Source organism: Neoarius graeffei, chromosome 7 (assembly GCF_027579695.1).
Source record: "Neoarius graeffei isolate fNeoGra1 chromosome 7, fNeoGra1.pri, whole genome shotgun sequence".
Taxonomy (NCBI): domain Eukaryota; kingdom Metazoa; phylum Chordata; class Actinopteri; order Siluriformes; family Ariidae; genus Neoarius; species Neoarius graeffei.
The window spans coordinates 28,399,300-28,421,168 of NC_083575.1; the positions used below are offsets into that span (position 1 = coordinate 28,399,300).

At 42.8% G+C, this 21,869-nt stretch overlaps 1 protein-coding gene across 1 annotated transcript; it reads left to right on the forward strand.

Moving 5' to 3' along the window:
* The first annotated feature begins 984 nt into the window (after nt 1-984).
* psap (prosaposin) lies at nt 985-21,484 on the forward strand. The gene is made up of 14 exons (XM_060925469.1): nt 985-1,138; nt 7,793-7,926; nt 8,022-8,096; nt 8,366-8,491; nt 8,873-9,064; nt 9,149-9,292; nt 10,843-10,899; nt 12,005-12,157; nt 14,657-14,749; nt 14,936-15,119; nt 15,231-15,394; nt 16,041-16,121; nt 16,240-16,347; nt 20,746-21,484. The coding sequence occupies exons 1-14, from the start codon at nt 1,108-1,110 to the stop codon at nt 20,779-20,781; spliced, it is 1,578 nt and encodes a 525-aa protein (XP_060781452.1). The 5' UTR covers nt 985-1,107; the 3' UTR covers nt 20,782-21,484.
* The last annotated feature ends 385 nt before the right edge of the window (nt 21,485-21,869 follow it).

A 21,869-nucleotide genomic window follows, 5' to 3' on the forward strand; every position in this document is an offset into this window, starting at 1 on the left:
TGTTCACCAAAAATATTCTGAGATAAATATTATGTATTTTAAATATTAGCCTATGTTTGTTTTCTGTACCCAATAAATCTTCTGTCGCAATTTAAGATTTTATTTTTGAGCCAGAGCTGAGAAATTTGTTTATTTTTTTAGCCTATGAGACTGCCACTCTACTGAGTTACAAATAAAAAGACTGCCTAAATGGATTCAGCAGAAAGAATTACCCTTTATATAGTCTATTATATAGTCTATAAACTCAAGACCACGAATTTTATAATTTAACATGGTAATTTGGACCACACACACTACCTAAAGTCTGTTTTTGAGAGTTCCTTTCACCCAATTGAAGCCAAATTTGGTACTTATTTAGCCAAGAGGTATATGCAACTTTCTGCTATTTTACTTTTTTCATACTGTACAACATTGAAGAGTTTTATATTGAAATACTCGAAATATGCAAATTATATGCAAATGTGCCCTCTACTGGGCTCCACGTATGAGATACAGCTTGGCAAACAGCAAAAATGGATTCAGCGCAAAAAATACCTTTAGAAAAGTTTGTTTGCCAACTTTTACTCACAAATGCCTGCAACTCCTTATTTAAGCCCCTTTTTGCAATTCTGACCTAGTCTATTTGGACTGTGGGAGAGCAAAGAAACGCTGGACCTTCTTGCCGTGAGGCGACGGTGCTAACCGCTACACCACCGTGCCGCCCTCATATTAAACATGTTCCAGTTAAAATGTTGTTCCAGTTACTGAGTCAACAGTTTACTCACTGACTGGAACAACATTAATAAAATAATAAACAATTAATAAGGAAAAAAACCCTCTGTTAGTGCTTTGACATTAAACTTTATCAAAACAAATCTATTTGTTCAGCCAATTTGAGCGACTTTTTGTTTTGTCCTTTGTTGCTACTGAGTCAAGCTAGCCATGAGCTCACTGCCTGAGTCTGGGTCACGTGGTTAGGTGAGTCAGCGTCACCTGACTGACTGGTCATATTTTAAGCTGGAGCTGGTCTCAGTGTACCGCAGTGCAGTACCAACACGGATTCGGAGCGAGTTAACCCGTCCTGCGGCCTTGTAAAAACACACAACAGCAGCTCTGCAGTGACTCGAGATGTTTCTGACGCTTCTTTTGATTTCCACTGGTTAGTATTTACGCTGAGTATTTTTTAGATATTTCGCGGAATGGTTGTGTAAACGCAGCTGGTTAGCTGCATGCTAATATGATGGCGGTTCTGAGTGTAAACAGCCTGAGTGACGCCAGAGCCGGTTTCTGTTGTGTAACACTTTTGGGCGGTGGTAGTAGTGAATGTCTTCTTGGATAACGGAGTTCAGTTTAACTTTGTGACGCAGTGTTGGTTCGGCTAGCTTGGCTAGGCCTGTCTAGGCTGTAATGAGCTCTATAAACCCGTCTCTCTTGTTCTAATAAAGCTGAGGGTTGGAGCGGTTCAGCTCGGCGGCCATCTTTATTTATGTGTATATGTGCTTTTAATGTTTTTATTTTTCCAGTATCGGGTTGTGAACCTGAACTCTCCTGTGACTCATATTGTCTCCTGACTGGTCAGCAGGTGTTTGATTTTTAGTTTTTTATATCGCTATTTCTAAGAGTAGTTCCAGCTCGAACTACTCAAATCACTGGCTTGGATCAGTATACCGATTCAGACGTGATATCGTTTCTATAGTAACGCTGCTTGTATAGTGGGCGCCTCTATTATTCCAGTCCAGCAGAAATATTTTTGTAAAATGCGTTTCAGCAATGAATATCATGAATCTGTCTAACACTTTTTTTTTTTTTTTTTGTGAGTTTTCAGGAAGGAGTTCATACTAAACTGTGGTAAGGAATCAGATTCGGAATCAGACCCGGACTTGAGTTTAAGTCTGTTTTCTCACAGGAATTTGCGTTGGTGCTTGAGCAGTTATGCTAGAAGGATTAAATACAAATGTGGTTATATAAATAGAATGAATAAAAAGGGATCTAAAATGTACGCAAATGGTGGTATGGTGATGACTGTAGCACTGTCTCCTCTCCTCACAGCAAGGAGGTTCTGGGTTTGAGCCCAGTGGGCCTTCTGTGTGGTGTCTGCATGTCCCCCTCCTACCACCATGGTTCAGAGACATGCAGATAAAGTAAAAATACCCAGCCACTGGGGTTGCACAAGCCAGTGCATACTTGGTGCTGGTCCCAAAGTTGGGGAGGCCAGAAAAACCGGTTCCAGGCTAGCACCAACTCTCTGCTGGGCCAGAGGAAAGAACCGCTTGTGTCGTGGGGGGGGGCAGAGTTGTTAAGACCAATAACAAGACTCTGAAAGATTGCCATTTTTAAGCGACCAGAAGCAGCAGCTGTACAAACGTGAAGTCACTTGTTGTTGCTGCTTCTTCCCCGTTTTTGCTTCGACATTCGTGCCAAGGTTTATGCAAACGTAGCGACGTAACTGATGTATACAGTGTTGTAATGACGTGGCTTCCCTTAGCATCGCGAGCTATGGAAAAGCAAACTGGTTCTCAGCTGGCTCGCAAGTTGAACGAGTTGTGAGCCAGCACTGGCCCCGAACCAGCTCTAGAACTGATTTGGTGGAAAAGGGGTATCTCTCTCTCGCTCCCCCCCCCCCCCCCCCCCCCCCCAAAAAAAAAAAAAAATCTGTCCCTCTGAGTTACATGTCAGTCCTGGGATCAAGATGCTGACCTCTTCTGCTCCTCGGACCTGCCTGATCCATCCTGGTGCCCTGCGTCTGGTTGGAGTCTCATCGCATCGCTCCTGTGAAGGATGGCCCCACATGGACAGTTGGGGGTCGTGCCTGGAGGACGCTCTGGACTCTTGCAGTGGTGCTTTTGTGGCTGTGGACTGCAGTTGACTTGCTGACTTTGGGACTACGGTTGTAGCAAATGGTTTTGTACTCGGTTTCTGTTGGTGGGGGGTTATAGCATCAATGAAGCTGACTTTGTTAGGACTGTTCATGTTACTCATGTTGTCTGTTGTTGCCCAGATGGGGATGGGTTCCTTTGAGTCTGGTTCCTCTCAAGGTTTCTTCCTCGTCGTCTGAGGGAGTTTTTCCTTGCCACTATCGCCACAGGCATGCTCATTGGGGATAGATTAGGGATAAAATTGGCTCACATTTTAAGTCATTCAAATTCTGTAAAGCTGCTTTGTGCCAACGTTTAAGTGCTATACAAATAAACTTGACATATTTAAGGGGTGTGTGCATGGCTTGTTTTGGAGTTCAAGCTGTACAGTATGTCTTGTAATATGCAAAAATGGGTCACCAGATGAAGCATCATGACATGAATGTGCCATGTGTAATGGGCTAAAGAAATAGCCGAGCTGTTCACAGAATGAAGCTGTATGACATGACCATGAAATGTGCAAAATTGCAGTTCAGAGACAAGGTACATTAATGTCACAGGAAGGCGGAAAAAGAAGTGATTGAGGGTACAACCTCAAACTTTAAGTGCTAATACACCATCTTGTCTCCTGACCATGTTCCACAAGGTTAAATTTAAACTATAAAACGTTAGAGTACAATGTCTCATTAGTCCTACCCCATTATTGATTTTTCATATAATGGGTTATCTTCCTGATTTGGTTTATTTAAAAAGTCGTTAAAAACGGTACAACAACATGGTCGGTCTGTACATAGTCATGTCCATGTTTGGTTTATGGAGGTAAATCTTGAAGTGAGTCGACTTTTTGATTTCATAATCGGTGAAATTTAGTTCCTTCTGAAACTTGGTTTTGTGACCTTGTTTATTTCTGTAATGTATCAGGCCATTCTGTGGCTGGGAAGTTATTTAATTTGAGGGGATTCCCTAGCAAATGATGTCCATGAAATCCCCCACTTTGTGCAGTCAAGCAGGCAGAGTAAGTGTGCGCATGTGCAGGTCTCCTTTGGCCATGCATTGACCATTTTGTCGCTAAACGAATAGCTGATCGCACCAAGATGTTCACTGACTGCCGATATTGATGTTTGGTCCTGCATTTCCTTTCCTTCGCAACATTAATGTTTTCTTCTCACTTTGTTACTGTAGTTGGTCTACCATGTTTCTTTTACACAATGGTGTCTTGCATTTTGTGCTTCAGTTTCAAATTTCTATCCCACAATGCTTTGTGGAAAAAGCCTACCATGTGATGCATGATGGTTTTTTTAAGTGGGTCATGTCGAAGCAGACAGGAATGGCAGAGAATTTAGAGGCACATGCCCTGTTTCATTAATTGTTAAAAGTAATACAGTTGGAGGTATGAGTCAGGTTTAATAGCTTTTGGTCCACTAAACAAAAATAGCTGGGTGTCAAAGGAAAGAGTCTTATGACCTACACTTGAGAAATCTGAAAGGCAGTCTTTAATAGTTTTTGATTTTGGTTTTACAGAACATGAATGGTTCCTCATCCTCTTTTCTGTTCCCTGTTTGTTGTCTACACTCCACCCACAATTTTCACTTCAGCTTTTGGTCATGGGGTTAACTTCACTAGTTGATGGGGGGGAATCATCAGTAACAGCTTTTCTGCCTTGTGACCTATAAAATTGGAAATGTGTAAAAGGCTATCGGTGGCTAATGCATAACCACTGCATGCAGACATTTATTTGCCCTCATTTTTAACTTGACAAACAGGTTTATATTATTTTTTTTGGGGGGGGGGGCTTGTCTTGAAATGTGGTGTATGTGAGAACAGGTTTTCTCTTCCTGTAGTTACAATATGTAGCAGAGCATGACCGACCAGGGTGTGTGGGTCTTTTTTTTTTTTTTTTAATTTAAATGGTCCTGCATGACCTGTTAAAATGGCTCACTTCTTGTTTATTGTAGTTGGGTCTCTTAACCGGGGGAAGAGAAGAATCCCTGACTTCAGGTTTCATGTGTTGGATCAGCTTTTTGTATAAGCTGGTCAATGACAAACGAGTTTTATTGTGCTGTTTGTTCAAGGTCCACAAGGGATTGCTGACAAGCTGGTCATGGATTGTGTGATTGCCCCCCCCCCCCCCCCCCCCCCAATCTTTCTTGATAAACTCCTTTGTCTCATGATTTTGAATTCTACAGCCTTAAAGATTGCTGTAGGGTGTTCTGGTGCAGTCAAAGGCTCTTGCAAGTGATTACGGTCTTCATGGAGTCACTGTCTCTTGCATAAATTTTCATAACTTGCAGTTGTACTGTTCTTGATCTATTGGTGTTCAATAATTTCACAAGTGGTAGAGTGCCTGGGTGAAGTTGGAGGGACGTGCTTGATTACATTGGGCAGAAGGAAAAACATGCCCTAGATGTTCCAATCAGGCAGTAAAGTTGTGGTGGGCAAGTAGGAGGGGAACCAAATATGGCTGATAAATCCCCTTATACAAGTCTTTTTATTATTTAAAAAAAAATCAAATATTGGAATCTATCTGGAGACCTTGATCACTAATGGTCAATCATCAGTAGTTTGAACTTTGACAACTGTTGTCCGAGCAGGGTTGGTGTCTGATCCTGTGCTCATGACTTTAAAATATGTTTGTCAGTTGGCAGTTCAAAAAATGGGGCTTGTTGCAGCCTTGAGTTCTTGGCTTGATTAGTGGCCTACAGCACAAAGCTTTGCTTCTGTTATGAAGCAACAAAGCTTTAGTTGACTGGGAGTACTGCAGCAGGGAGCTAGCATGTGGTTTTTGTGGCTTCCCACCCTGCTGGAGAGACTCAAGAAGTGATGGTCAGTAGATTAGAAGGAAGGTTATTTCAAAATGTTAGTTTGCTATTGCACATCCATCCTGTGTAAGACCCTTGGTCATGCTGTTTGATTTTGCACATGGTGTGACCAGAGTAACTGACCAATGTGATGGTCACTTCAAACTCCGTCAGGTAGTATTTTCAGATGTCTTGAAACTTCCTTAACTGCTCCCTTTTCTGGCGTTTGATTAGGTGAAGTGCTGAGCTGAAAGTCTCAAATAAAATGACTTGTCTGGAAATAACCGGTTGCTTAAAAAGCCCCCTCTTTTTTTTTCCCCTCCTGTTAACCCTATCATGTCGTGTGATGTCCTTAGTCTGCTGATTGTGGCACTGTGGTTTTATTCCTGGATAACTATGCTTGTGGCTTTAAGGAAATTTTAATTGTTGAGTGGTTAAGACTGATTGGCCCTTCATTTGAGCCTTGTATTACTAGGTTGAGTGGGATTTTGAGGTTGTGGTTGCTGCTTTATTCCTTAGAACAGGGGTCACCAAACTCCTCCCCCCCCCCCCCCCCCCCCCCCTCTGGGGGCCACATTGTCATTCCTGACTGTGATGGGGGCCAGGGTCGGGTCAGCTATATCTCACAGAATTGTACCCAGACAAATATGACCACCAGCAGGCCTCATTGTGTAGTAGAGATTACTAGCCTGGCACGGCCATCCCCACTACTATATCCATACTACTATATCAACACTTGATTCCTGGCACATATTTGTTTATCTTTACTAGTGGTTTGCAAAAGTAGTAATCAAGTCTTCACACTTTGTTTTAATTTGAAATACCACTGATATTCCATTTATTTTCTAATAAAAATATCAAAGCTGTCAAGGTAAGAAACATCTGCCTATTTGAGGTGATTGACACTGGCAAAGGTGAGTGGAAAATTATAAATTGTAGGTAGGCCTGTTGATATTAATATAAATAATTGTATGCAGCACTTAAGGTCAAATAGGCCTATAAAATAAATACATTTTTAAAAACAGTGAAATTATAATATGAGCAATAGATCACAGCAGTTGTGCTGTGTCCTGCACGTCATTGCTCTCATCCATGACCAAAGCAAAAAACTCAAATTCTGACGCTTTCTCATTCAGCTGGTCATACATGTCCCCCAAATCTTCGGTTCGCCTGGTCATAGCAGGTGCGGAGAGACTCACTGCATTGAGCGCATCCTTCTTGTCGGGACACACCTCCTCGGCCACAGCAAGCATGCATACTTTAACAAAGTCCCCATCAGTAAACGGCTTTCCATGGGTAGCTAGTAGGTGAGCTACCTTATAGCTAGCTCGGACAGCAGCCTGGTTGATCTGGGTTTGGTGAAGGAATACATTCTGTTGTGCAGCCAGTCCGCATTCCATCCTCCGAATCCTGTCTTCTCTTGTTTGCCCTCGCAAACTAGCATACTCTTTTTGTGGCGGGTTTCGTAGTGACGACACAGATTATATTCTTTGAAAACCGGCACACTTTCTTTACATACAAGACAAACTGCACGGTCCTTACACCGAACGAAAAATAATCGGTGGTCCACTGTTCTTTAAAAACTCTGCACTCTGTCAGCTTTTCGCTTACCGCTAGCCATTTTGCTGTCCTGAACACTGACAGTTCTCTGCGCATGCGCTGCCTGTCACTGCTTGATCGCGAGCATATGACAAACTCGGAAAATATGAATAGTTCATTTTATAACTAAATATCAATTTTAATTGATAAAATCAACAAAATACAAGATGCCGACATGTTGTTATTTGCCAAAAAGCAATTTAAAAAAATAGGCCATGACTACTTTTGGGGATTGCCTCATAGGGCCGGTTCAAGTGGTGGGGGGCAGAGGGGTGGGGTGGCGGGCCGGATCTGGCCCGTGGGCCGTAGTTTGGTGACCCCTGCCTTAGAAGTTCCCACACCCCTTATTGAATGAATCCTTGAAACACAAACTCTGCCTTGTGACAGGATCATCTCTCTGCTTTCAGAAAGACGTACTAAAATTTTGCTCAATCAGAAGTGTTTGCTCAAAGCCATAAGTGCTGGGACAAGGAAGTGGAAGGGTTTGGCATGTGAGCCACTCGATGACTGCTTAGTGTCAGATAACATGACTTCAGGCACTTTTTTTTTTTTCTCTTTCAGCTGTGGCCAGCCCTCTGCTGGGAACTGAGCAGTGTGCTCGTGGACCCCCATACTGGTGCCAAAATGCCAAGACTGCTACCCTTTGTGGTGCGGTCTCCCACTGCCGACAAAACGTCTGGAACCAGCCTCATGTGGTGGGTTTGTAGTGTGGGGTGCCTTAAATTATTATAGGATATAACTTTTTTTTTTTTTAAATGAAGCACCTGACTCTCAATACCTCATCCCCCAGAAATCTGTGCCATGTGACTTATGCAAAGAGCTGTTGACTGTAGTGGACCAACTGCTGAAAAACAACTCAACAGAGGTGAGTTTTGTGTATTGATGAAAGAAGACATGATGGTTTCACTTGGGTGATACTAATGATTTTGTATTTGGACAGTTATTAGCTTGGATACAGTCTGTTTATTTTGACTGTCCACCCTGATAATGCTGTGGTTTAAAAAAAAATAATAATTCAGAGGCCAGCTAACAAATGGCACACAATGGCCATTGCAATGAACCAACATAGTGAAAATGGGTATATTTATAATGGCTTTTTCCCCTCCTTTCTCTGTTCCTATTTTGTGTGTGCAGGCTGAGGTCCTGGACTACCTTGAGAAATTATGCCAGTTGATTCCTGATGAAGGCCTGGCTGCTGAATGCAAGGAAGTTGTGGACGATTACTTCCCGGTCCTTGTTGACATCATTAAAGGAGAGCTGGTAAGTTGGACTAAATGACTGCAAATCCATCAGGGTTTAACTAAATTCCTAGTCTATTCAGCACTTGAGTTGCCATATTGCTTGAACTGCAGGTCTGACTGTGACAGTGTTGTCATTAATATTAATACCAGGTCTTGTGGGTTTGAGATTAAATCCTGCAAGTTACTGTGCTTCCCATCTGTGTGCGTTTCACCTGAGCTGCTTTTAGTTTTGGAGACATCAAAGCTCTTGGATAGGAGGTAGCTATGTGAAAGCGAGGGGAAGAAGCAGCTCCTTGTTGTTCTGATGTAATCAGCCAGTGTGCAGCTTCTGTTCTGTGTGCACTGAATGTCAAATTTGCATTGGAAGTTTTTCAATCCTTTTCTGTGTTTTGTGTTTCAGGATGACCCAGAGGTCCTATGTAGTGCTCTTGGCCTGTGCGTAACCCAACAGGAGGCTCTTGCCAAAGCTCAGCTCATGTCCAATGAGATCCCGAAGATGGATCTGACCCAAAGGGTTAATCCCTTACTCCTGAACATCCCTCAGCTCCTTTACCCTAAGGAGAATGCCAAAAAGGAGGAGACCGCAACAGGGGTGGGTACACTCGGTTTAGCCTGTTGTATGAAGGTGTTGGGTCTTGTATGGCTTACTACAGCTAATCGGGGTGTGTTTCTGCAGGAGAGTGATACTGTGTGCGATGACTGTGTGAAGTTCCTCACTGACGCTCAGGACGAGGCTAGGAAAAATGCCAGCTTTATCAATGCCCTGATTGAGCAGATTGAGACTCAGTGTGACCTGCTGGGTCCTGGCCTTTCTGATCTCGTAAGACTTTTTAACTAATGTAGCAGACTTCACTTACTGCTCATAATTAAGCCTCCATTTTCAAAAGAATCAAGAGTACAATTTAAGCTTGTAGATCCACTGAAAAATGTGTTACTCATCATTTCACAGACAAAATTCCCTTTTGTTTCAATCACGGGTGTCGGAATGGCTCAGTCCAATAGCAGTATCGCTACCATGCTTGTTCAAACTAATCATAACATGCTCCAGTACCCATGTCTGGTACCACCTGACGCTAGATGACCAGATGGTTGATTTCAATCTGGATGTATTTTGCAAGTTATCACGGTAATTGAAGCAAAGCAGACTAAACTGTGCACTCTGAAAATAAAAATGGAGCAACTACACAATCTTCCATCAAGACAATGGTATCTAAACTGATCCTTTAAGAGTGCACAGTAGAGCTGGGTGATTGATTTTATCGATTAATTCGAATTTACAGTTAAGGACGATATGTTAATGAAAATCGGTTTTCTCTCAGTTTAACTTCCGCTACCGACGCTCCCCTCTGTGCATGTGCAGAACGGATTGGGCACTGACACTATAGCCCTCCTCCTGCGCGCTTGCCATAGACGCACCCAAACAACATGGCAGTAATTGAGGGAAAGCCGCAACTTGTGCCCAGGAAAGGAGTAACTTCCTCCGTGATGTGGAATTGGTTTGGTTTTGTGGCGTCGGACGCAGACCAAACAAGTCCTCGTTGTAAGGCGTTTTTGAAAGTGGTTGCTTCCAAAGGAAGCAGCATGACCAATTTATTCCGACACCTTAAACACAAGCATGCAGCAGAGCGGGGAGAAGTGCTGCTCCCAGCGGAATGAAAACAGCTGCAGCACGAACGCACCATCCAAAGTAAAGCAAGCAACCGTGCCTGACGCATTTTCGAAATGTGTGCCTTATAAGAATGGGGCACGGTGGAAGGCAATCACAGATGCTATCGCGATGTTATCTCCTCTACAAACTTGTTTTTTGGCTTGTTTCTGGTTGCACTTTAACCCCAAAGGGCAAATTTAAGTGAAAACACAAAGGTAAAATTTGTTTTGAACCATTTGTCATCTGTAGTTTGATTTTTAGTAGGGGGGGAAAAAATTGATTAAAATCTTTTTTTTTTTTTTTTGTGAAAAAAGCGAAGATTTGGGGTGTTTTTTTTTTTTTTTTTTTTTAAAAGGCCATATTGCCCAGCTCTAGTGCACAGTTACTGAGCAATGCATACAGAGCGTTATTAGTGACCATGGTCATTAAAAAGGAGTGTGGTGCAGAGACTGAGCACACAAGGGTCTGAGTGTGAAGCAGAGAAACTCTTGAGCACTGAGATGGCACCTTGTGCTCACTTGTAATGCCCACGCTTGATGTGCACTTTTTGGTAGTAATATAACCTGCAGCTTAAATGCCCGTTAGCCACACTGTACTGTTTCACTGAAGTCTAAGCCAGTGTTTGTAGATTTGTTAATCTAAATGCTTGTTTTGTAGAAGGTGCATTACAGGCTGCATTTGAACCTGGTTATTTGCATCCAACTGTTGTATCTGTTCCCTAGTGCAAGCAGTACGTCAGCCAGTACGCACCTCTTGTTATTCAGCAGCTCATGTCTATGGTGAGTACCATCTAGTTCATTTTGCCTTTGACATGACCTTTAGGATATCCTTGTTTTCAGTGGGGGATGGATGGATTTGGTCCGGTTTATGTAGAATTTGAGCTGTACACTAAGCCATACTGGCATTGAATCTTTACTCTAAGCCCATGTCCAGTCTTATAGCCACTCAGCCTGTCTGGTCTCATTTTACATTTTTCTAATCACTTTCCTCTATTTTATTTCTCATTCATTTGCCTTCCTTCCTTCTCTCACCCTGTTCTGTTTGCGTTCTTTGATCTACAGGAAAAGGTAGGTCTCTGCATTTCTGCTAGTTTCACATGAGAATTTGTGGCGTTACTGGCCTGTGGCTTAACTTCCTAACCTGTACTGTTTGTAGATGGATTACTTGCAATATGAACTAACTGGATTTTTGTAGTCCCTTTTGACTGGTGCAGTCTTGTTTCAGAAGATATTTAACATGCCACTAAACTGTTTGCATGCATCGGTTGGTCTTAATGGGTGCTTTTTTTTTTTTTTTTTTTTAAACAAACAGGTAGCTCAACTCAAGTTTTGGTTGGTTTGTGGGTGGGTTTCCCCCTTTCCCTCTCTCCAGATTTGGGGTTTTGTGCCAAATGAGACTTACAAAATTGACATTTTGGCAGCAGTATGCCACTTTAGTGTTTTTAAAATTCCCCAAGCATGAATGCTAATATTGAAGGCAATTAACTGTGGCTCTGAGACTGGAGTTGGGCTTCCTTTATTTATTTTTCCCCATCCCATTACATATCTTCCACATAACTTATTAGAAATGTTAGCTTGGCGGCTGTAAACAATGCTGCATGAGCTAGCTTAGAATGTGCATGACTGCATCCGAACTTTTTTTTTTTTTTTTTTTTAAAAAGCAGGTTGGAAATGGGTCTTGATGCAATTGTAACAGGGCTAAGCTACTTATGGTGGTTGTGTATGCACAAAGGCATTGACATATCTGGTGAACCATTTGAGGTTGCAGTATTCAGATATGTAGCTTATGTCTGTGTGTTTTATCAGTTCATTACATGCTTCAGTTGGAGTGACTGTTTTTAAGGAAATATAAAAAGCTCATCCATGCTCTCTGCTTCTCTTGTAGCAACCCAAAGACATCTGTTGCCGTGCTGGGTTCTGTGACTCCATCCCTAAATCTGTCCCCATGCTGAATCTGGTTCCTGCTAAATCTATTGCTGCAGTAAAAACCATCCCTGCCATTAAATTGGTGAAGGCGTCCTCCGTCAAACCTACCAAGGTAATATCGTCTGTCTTCCATGACGGCTGGTCCAAAAGTGAAATAATGTTAGGCCTTTGGAATGTGACGTCCCTGTAATGTTTAACTGGTAGGGCATGTTAAAGCAACAGGCCAACCTGCAGGGTATAGCAACATCCAGAAAGAAGCTACGTTTCTAGATGATATTGAAAGGTCAGAGTTTGCTTCCCCGATCTTTGATCTTTAAACCTTTTTAATCACACAGGTTTTGCCTGCTCACCGTTTTTCTGAAGGCTGCCCCCTGCACATTTAAGAAGTATTGATCTGTTAAAATGCAAGCGAAATGCATAGCGGCTCAATCTTGCAATGCAGTTCCTGTGCGGAGTTTCCCAAAAGCATTGTGGCACAAAGATCATTGGTAAATGGTAGAGGGAGTAGCATGATGAACTCTCTCTCCTAGTTAAGATGCTCTTAATGTTAAAAGGCTTTTGGGGAAACCCACCACTGTTGGGTTAGTTTTAAAGGAGGGCTTTTTTTTTTTTTTCCCCTCCCCTGCTCACTAATTGACACTTGTCTTTGTGGTGCTTTGGTCAAAATGCCACAAGGCATAATTTAAATTTATATAGCGCCTTTCAAGAAACCCAAGGACGCTTTACAATTATAGACAAGGAAAAAAGTTAATTAAAAAAATAAGTAAAAAGTCCACCAAGTAGGGGTCAGGATGTAATTCCAGTGGTGTAGCAGCCACAGTCCCACCAAAAGGTGCACGAAAACGAGTCCCACATCTCCAGCAGTGACGCCGTCAGCAACATCGCTCAAACACCACGCCATGGATCCACAAAGCGAGCAGAGAAGCTCCGCCATGCAAAGCACTGGTATGCAGGGGTGATAGCGTTCCGGCACCGCGCCGGATTTCCGGCGTACCGCGGCGCCGGGGGGGGGAAAAAAAAAAACCTCTAGTTCGCCCATTATCCTGTGTCATTCTGAGATGCGCAGATAGACAGTAAAGGGAATTCCCTTTACTGTTTATCTGCGCATCTCAGAATGACACAGGATAATGGGCGAACTAGAGTTTTTTTTTTTTTTTTTTTCCCCCCCCAGCGCCGCAGTATGCCGGAATCCGGCGCGGCGCCGGAACGCTATCACCCCTGGGTATGTCCAAACCGCCTGCACAGCCGCCGCGACACCACCGAGCAACATTGCTTGGCGTGATGTTCTGAGCATTAAAGCACAGAGCGCTGGACAACCACGATGTAAAATGAGCAACGAGCTCACTGCAGTCCACAGCTGGGAGCACAGGCATCACCCACAGTGAACCAAGGCCTGGAGGGAACTGATGCCCAAAACTGGGTCTGGAGCTACACCACCACTGGTGGACAAAACACTCAAACATCAAACTACACAAACGCACAGAAAAAATAAATAAAATGAAAATAGAAAAAAAAATAAAGCTCTGCTGAGAAGCAGCAGCCAGAATGCGCACGACGTACTCTCAACCGGAAACGGGGGGGGGACTCTTTAAAGCCCCACAGCTCTAGCCTGGCTAATGTGACTTCAAAGCTCTCCGAGCTATTGGTCTGGCCAAGATATTAAGCCCAACCATTTCCCAGAGCCTGTGGTTGACCCGCCTCCCTGAAATGCCTGTTTGCTACTGGTCGAAGCCAGAAAAGGCTGTGATGAAGCTTAAACCAATCACATCACTCTTTCCTCTGATGTATGTGACGCGACGGGGCTAACTGGTAGATTAAACTCTTACTGAAGCCGGTCGGGAGCAAGGCGAAAACATCCTTCCTTTCAATAAATACCTCCAGGGCTGCTCTTTGCTCTGTTTTCAATGAGAACTTCCCGTTGAATGCTTTCAATACAGCATCTATGCGTAATAGATGCAGAAGCGTGAATGAAGCGCTTCCGGCATTGTTTACAGAATCTATCTATGGCTTCCGGTCGCAGTTCTACTACGTCGGTGCCTTGAACACGCCTCTACCCAGGGCCGTTGGAGATGCTCAAAGTTGATTGGTTCCCTTTTATCTATTTATTTATTTTTTTGGGAGCTTGGAAGAGCTGTAGATGGCTTGCCTGGCCAGACTAAGCTCGCAACAGGCCCTCGTGTTGCGTCACACTTGGGATGGGCGGGCCCAGGCTACCACAGCTCCCTTCTCATCCTGTCAAAACTACTGATTTGAGTCCCTGTTCCTTTAAATGAGCCACTGCTCATCTGGGCCCCTCTTCCAATCAGGTAGCATTTGAGGCAATCCAAGTCTGGAGTGGAGATGTAGATTTGTGGGGGGGGCAGTCAAAGTCTAATTAGATCCCCTGTGACATAAAGGGGAGCCAAATCTGAAGGACTTGAAGCATATGTTTTCTGATATGGGCAGCCCAAAAGAAACTGTCATATTTCAAAGTTTATGGGTTGGCTGGTGCTCCAGATGCCCAAATGTATGCGTATAAGCACTGAAAGTGAGTTCATACCATGTCCCCTTTTAAGTTGTAGGTTATCCAAAGTGTAATTTGTTTATTAAGCTTGTTTGTGTGGCTGTGCAGAAGATGGTGCGTGCCCGTGACTCCCCTGAGTGTACCATCTGTGTGTTTGTGATGAAGGAGATTGAAAATATGATCCAGGGCCAGACCACGGAGGTATGGGATTCTGCTCAGTAATGAAAAGGCTGTACCAATTCTCATTTTATGACTGTATTAGCATAAGTTATTTGGCTTAATGGATTTTAATGTACCCTTCATTACTTTTTTCAGGGTTAATTTGCTGTCCATGCTACCAGGTTAACTTCCTGTTAAATGTTCTGCTGCTTTGCTGTGGTCTTCCAGGAAGAAGTGATACATGCTGTGGAGAAAGTGTGCAGCATCCTGCCCCCCTCTGTTTCTGCTCAGTGCAGGGATCTGATTGAGACTTATGGCCAGGCGATCATTGAACTGCTGATACAGGAAGTTGATCCCGGCACTGTCTGCAACCTTCTGGGCTTGTGCAGGGATGCGAGTCGTGCCTTCATTCGTGAGTTGCTATTTAAATATGCAAAATGACTCCAATTTGACGTTCTACAACACAGAACATTTAGTTGGGTTCACCCTTTAATGACCGGTCCTGTATGCCTTCTCTCTCTAGCTGTAATGGAGAAAGCGGAGTTTAAGGCTGGTGGGTTCTGTGATGTGTGCAAGATGGCCGTGCGCTACATTGATGGTATCCTGGAACAGAATGCCACAGAGGCTGAGATTGAGGATGCTGTGAAAAAAGTCTGCAACTTCCTGCCTGATGAATATAAAACTCAGGTGGGTGCATCTGTGGCACAGGGATGATGCTTTTTTGAAAGAACGTTCGTGCTAGATTTCCAATCAAATGTATACTTGATTATTTCACAAAATCAAGTCATACATGAGCTGATAAGCCATGTATGATTGAGTGGAATAATTATATCCATGTTCACTGCATTTTGAGAAATGGAACATTTTTTTATTCTTTACAAATTTGACACAATTATACAAAAACATCTGGCAATTTCTCCTTAACAAACCAGCAAAATGATGGTAGCAATTTGTGAAAGGCTGTAGTTCTTAAAGGATGTTTTTTGTGGTTAGTTTCAGGTAGCATTCTTATTTTGTCTTCAGTTTCAGCAGAATGCTCTGCCATTTTGTATCTCAACTTGCAGTATGAGGCGATAACCTAATAGAGTAGCCGGTGTGTAAATGAGGATGATATAAAGATGAGTATAATGCATAAACTGTTGCACTAAAGGTCCTGGGATGAGGCAGATGACTTATTCAAGCTAATCTTGTAAGGGTCGGTCCCCCCCCCCCCCCATAAAAATTACAAGTTCAGAGGTTCAGTGTTGTACAGCATGATATACCTTTAACAAGTACCAGCTTGAAAGTCTGAGATGCATAAAGTGACTGACTGGGAGTGTCATCCTGTGTGCAGTGTGAGCAGCTCATTGACCAGTATGAGCCTCTGATTGTCCAGCTGCTGCTCCAGGCCCTTGACCCAGACTTTGTCTGCACGGTAAGATATTCTGTACAGGTTTAAAGTTGTGGAGTTTGTGTGAAGGGATTCTTGTACCTGTTGGAGAGTAAAATCGAGGGCTTGCTTTAAGTGTGTTCTGTATGATGTGCTGATACAGAAGTTGGGCGCATGCCCTGGGGCACTGCGAATGCTGCTGGGTGTTGAGCAGTGCAGCTGGGGCCCAGCATTCTGGTGCAAGAACATGGAGACCGCCACCCGCTGTAATGTGAGTACATCTTGCGTTTGCGCACGTTCTGCTGTACATTAACCAAGTCGTACCAGGGTTCCCCCTACAGGGAGTGCAGAATTATTAGGCAAGTTGTATTTTTGAGGATTAGTTTTATTATTGAAAAACAACTATGTTCTTGATGAACCCAAAAGACTCATAAATATCAAAGCTGAGTATTTTTGGAAGTTGGAGTAGGGCTTTCTTAGTTTTAGCTATCTTAGGAGGATATGTGTGTGCAGGTGACTATAACTGTGCATAATTATTAGGCAACTTAACAAAAAACAAACATATACCCATTTCACTCATTTATTTTCACCAGGGAAACCAATATAACTCAACATTCACTAATATACATTGCTGGCATTCAAAAAAAAAACAAATCAGTGACTAATATAGCCGCCTTTCTTTACAAGGACACTCAAAAGCCTGCCATCCATGGATTCGGTCAGTGTTTTGATCTGTTTGCGATCAACATTGCGTGCAGCAGCAACCACAGCCTCCCAGACACTGTTCAGAGATGTGTACTGTTTCCCCTCCTTGTAGATATCACATTTGATGAGGGACCACAGGTTTTCTATGGGGTTCAGATCAGGTGAACAAGGAGGCCACGTCATTAATCTTTCTTCCTTTAGACCCTTTCTGGCCAGCCATGCTGTGGAGTACTTGGATGTGTGTGATGGAGCATTGTCCTGCATGAAAATCATGTTTTTCTTGAAGGATGCTGACTTCTTCCTGTACCACTGCTTGAAGAAGGTGTCTTCCAAAAACTGACAATAGGACTGGGAGTTGAGCTTGACGCCATCCTCAACCCGAAAAGGTCCCACAAGCTCATCTTTGATGATACCAGCCCATACCAGTACCCCACCTCCACCTTGCTGGCGTCTGAGTCGGACTGGAGCTCTCTGCCCTTTGCTGATCCAGCCACGAGCCCATCCATCTGGCCCATCAAGACTCACTCTCATTTCATCCGTCCATAAGACCTTAGAAAAATCAGTCTTGTGATACTTCTTGGCCCAGTCTTGACGTTTCATCTTGTGTGTCTTGTTCAGTGGTGGTCGTTTTTCAGCCTTTGTTACCTTGGCCGTGTCCCTGAGTATTGCACACCTTGTGCTTTTTGACACTCCAGTGATGTTGCAGCTCTGAAATATGGCAAAACTGGTGGCGAGTGGCATCTTGGCAGCTTCACGCTTGACTTTCCTCAGTTCACGGGCAGTTAGTTTGCGCCTTTTTTTTTTTTTTTTTTTTTTCAACGCGCTTCTTGCGACCCTGTTGACTATTTTGAATGAAGCGCTTGATTGTTCGATGGTCACGCTTCAAAAGCTGGGCAATTTTAAGAGTGCTCCATCCCTTTGCAATATATGTCACTATTTTTGACTTTTCTGAGTCCGTCAAATCCCTCTTCTGACCCATTTTGCCAAAGAAAAGGAAGTTGCCTAATTTTGCACACCTGATATAGGGTGTTGATGTCATTAGACCACACCCCTTTTCATTACAGAGATGCACATCACCTGGTATGCTTAATTGGTAGGAGGCTTTCAAGCCTATGCAGCTTGGAGTAGGCCAACATGCATAGAGAGGGTAATGTGGTCAACATACTCATTTGCCTAATAATTCTGCACTCCCTGTAGACATTTTTCATTGGAGAGTCAACATGACTCCCAAGTTTTTGTGTCTGGGAATACATACAGAGCAAGAGACCGTTTGCACTTGCATCATGAATCTCACATGATGCTCTCTGATTTTGCGTCCGCCATCTTTGCGGTATAGCATCCATGGTGAATGAGGCGAGTACGTTGGCAAACTTTTTTTGCAAATGGATCACGAATTGAGTAATGGCGACAAGGTCGGGTACAGGGAAAGGATAAAAGCATGTTCAGGGTGGATCCGTACAGCAACGTTGTAGAGTATGGAGACAATTACCCAGATGTCATGAATTACCTGGTGTTAACTACTGGCTTTGTTGCTGGGAAGCAGATAAAGGCAAACAAAAGTTTAGTGCAAGTTTACTGTAAGGATTTAGTAGGTTCCTGATGTGGGCAAATGTTACACACACAAAAACAAAACCTTAATAGGCCATTTGCAGGAATTGATCACATCAATTTTCCCCCATAGTAACAAGCCTGTGGTGGGCGAGCTAACTTGACATTCTTTGACAGCCATAAGAGTTTGACTGGCGATGCAAAGCAATCCATTTCTATTGAGGTTTTTCACCTGACGTCACAGGGTCACGTGATGCCCCGGTGTCCGCCATTTTGAAGGTCAAGCTAGCTAATGTCAAGAACAGTAGCTAGTATGTTACTGTAGCAATGTTTTTACGTTCAGTCATTTGGATGACTGTTAAAACCTTTCAGTCTCAAGTTTTTCCTTTACTGTATTTACTAGTTTACTGTAATTATGATCTAGCAGCTATTTACACCGGATCCGGTGTAAATAGCTGTCGGAGTGCGCTCCGGCTTGCTCCCCCTCAAATTAAGCAGCGCGCTCCGGCCGAGGTTCCGGAGCGCGCTCCGGCAGCTATTTACACTGGATCCGGTGTAAATAGCTGCCGGATCATAATTGCAGTAAACTAGTAAATACAGTAAAGGAAACTTGAGACTGAAAGGTTTTAAGTCATCCAAATGACTGAACATAAACATTGCTACAGTAACATACTAGCTACTAGGTTGTTGACATTAGCTAGTGCTAACAGCTAGCTGCTAGTACACTGCTACAACACAGACACCGACCCTAATAATACAGTTCTTGGTGATTGCCTGGTAACAGCAAATTTATAACGGGCCATGTCTCAACAGACTAAGGTTATTTCAATGACATTTAATAACATTTTGTTTATCCTGAGGACCGAAAGTAAATGAAAATGTGAACAAGCCTTAGCTGTAATAAGATGGCCACCACCGGCTCCAGGGACGACCCGCTGATGTAGGCATGTTACCCAGCCTGACACAAAATATTTGTAGGCATCCAAACTCTTATACGCTTTCAGATCAATACCTGTGTATGGCGATGGGTTTTTAACGACATGGTATACAGATCATGTGGGCCGAAGTCAGGTAAAGACGAGGGATTCGTGTACTTCCGTACGTCAGTGAACAATCCTGGTGGAAGCAGGTAAATGTCGTTCTCTAAGCCTGCTAACCTCAATTTTTGCAAATACCTCTCCCTCTGCTCGCCCTGTAAATGCCCTACGTCGCTGGATAGTGAAGGCGTTTTCTGCATCTCGCTCCTTTTTCTTTTGTTTGTCGCCTTCCTCACATTCAAACTGATTCGAGCCGTGACGTCCAAAATGGCAGCCTAACGATGCATCACATGACTTGGTCACGTGGGTGAAAAACCTCAATAATAGCTGTCTTTACCTTTTCTACTGTCTTTGACCCGAATTTTTATGTGTACTTGGAAAAAGTTTGTGGTTTTAACTTGTGACAGTTCAAGTGACTCATTGGCCGTAAGAGTTTGTTGGACTCAAGTTGGTTGCCACCCAAAGAAATTCACGTGTGAAATGGTTGATTTCTCAAGTATGTTTAACTTGGTTCTCCTTTTCTACCTTTTAAGCAAATGTGTGAAGATTCTTTTGGCAGTGACCAACTTGAGTCCAAAAAAAAACCTCTTACAGCCAATGATTCGCCTTTACTTATGATAAGTTAAAACCACAAACTCTTTCCAAGTACACACATTCAGGTCAAAAAAGACGGTAGAAAAGGTAACAGCTATTATAGAAATGGATTGCTTTGCATCGCCAGTCAAACTCTTATGGTTGTCAAGGAATGTCAAGTTAGCTTGCCCACCACGGGCTTGTCAATTTTCCCCATAGCAACGTGACCAGTTCCTGCAAGTTATTATTATTTTTTTTTAATTATTATTAACAACATCTAAGGCAACATCTCAGAGCTCAACAACTTAGATTTTACTGGGGCTTTTGTGCTATGCATTTGTAATTGCAATATAAATTGGAGTAGAACTTGCATGTATGTTGCATCTTTATTTTGTCTGGTTCACAAATGGTAGAAATATAAAATCACCTTTTACAAAATGATCTGTACACATTTGTAGCTGGTCTCTTTTGTTCAATCTGTTCAGATTTGCAAGCCACTGTCTGTCGTCTAAAGGTTAGATCTTCCATTTGGGGTCTTTGTTGCATTTTAACAGTGGGTAAACTGAACAATCTGACTCCAGCCTTAGGATTGTTTGAGCAGCCGAGAACTGCGCAAATTTGCGGCATTTCGTATGAAGGTACTTGTTGCTATGCATGTTATTCCACAAAGATAGTGGACACAACTAAATCAGAGGGTCATAGCACCTGTGATGTCGTGCAAACGGTCTATGCAGGCTGTCATAAATGCAGCTTATTTCTAAACTAAAATTTTTAAAGCTCAATGATTTTCACTTATTCTGTTGCAGGCGGTGACTCACTGCACACGTCATGTTTGGAGTTAGAGGAACTGAGTGCACAAACCAACCTGAGGAGCTAAAGGAGAATCTCTGTAGCTTTTTTTTTTTTTTTTTAATTACAAAAATCAGCCCTTTTTTGTTTTATTTTAGGCTGTGAAATGGAGTTTAAAATGGTCTTAAAACTAATCAAGCAACTTTGCCACCTGGGGAAGATTAATGTTCTCACACAAGGGAGGGGATAAGTACTATGCAGGACTTTGAGGAGGCACCAGAGGGGAGTGAATTTTATTAAGCTTGAACTGAGTCTTCAACTGCTGACAGTTTGGGTGGTTAGAGTTGGTTGGGGTTTTTTGTCCCCTGAGCTACTTGGATTTTCTTCAGAGTGATTTGTGTGGATGTATGTTCAAGATGAGGATGTCTGAGACCTTGGACTGAAGACTGCTTTAACTCCTTTTGGGGGGGGAAAGAGAACCTGCAACTGCTTTAGCTGCAGGGATGGTGATTAGGAGCTCTTGTTTTTACTGACAATATTTCATCCTAATTGGAGTTTATTTTCAGGGTTTTATCAGCATTTTTTCATACCAGTATGATTTTCATGTGACTTTTTTTTTTTTTTTCAGTGGCTGCTTTCTTTTAATTGACTTGTCTTGGTCAAATGGTCCTGAGCTTCAGTGTGCTTCATGCTTAATGCTGAACGATTTGTTGGAATCTGTAAAATTTTAATGGAAATTAAACATTTTAAAGAGGTGCTGTGACTTGGCTTTCTTAAAACCTAATTTCAACTCTGCATGTCATGATGCCTGCTGGTCGAAATAGGAGTGAGCACCTATCAATCTCTCCTGCTGTTAAACACTGCAATTTGTTTGTTTTTCTTAAAAGTGCATTTTAAAAATCTTCAGAAATGTTCCCCTGTGAACATCTTCAGCCCCAGAAGACCTTGGTAACTTGTCTGACTATACAATTACAGACCACACTGTACTAAATCTGCTACTCCTTTATCCCAGAGTCAGTCAATAGGTTATAATTATTCGCAAATTTATACAGGTAAGGTTTATTCATTCAACTTCATTAAAGGCTTTGCCCTTTTGATTTGAAACCTGAGTAAGTTTCACATACTTGGCCTAGTTAAGAAA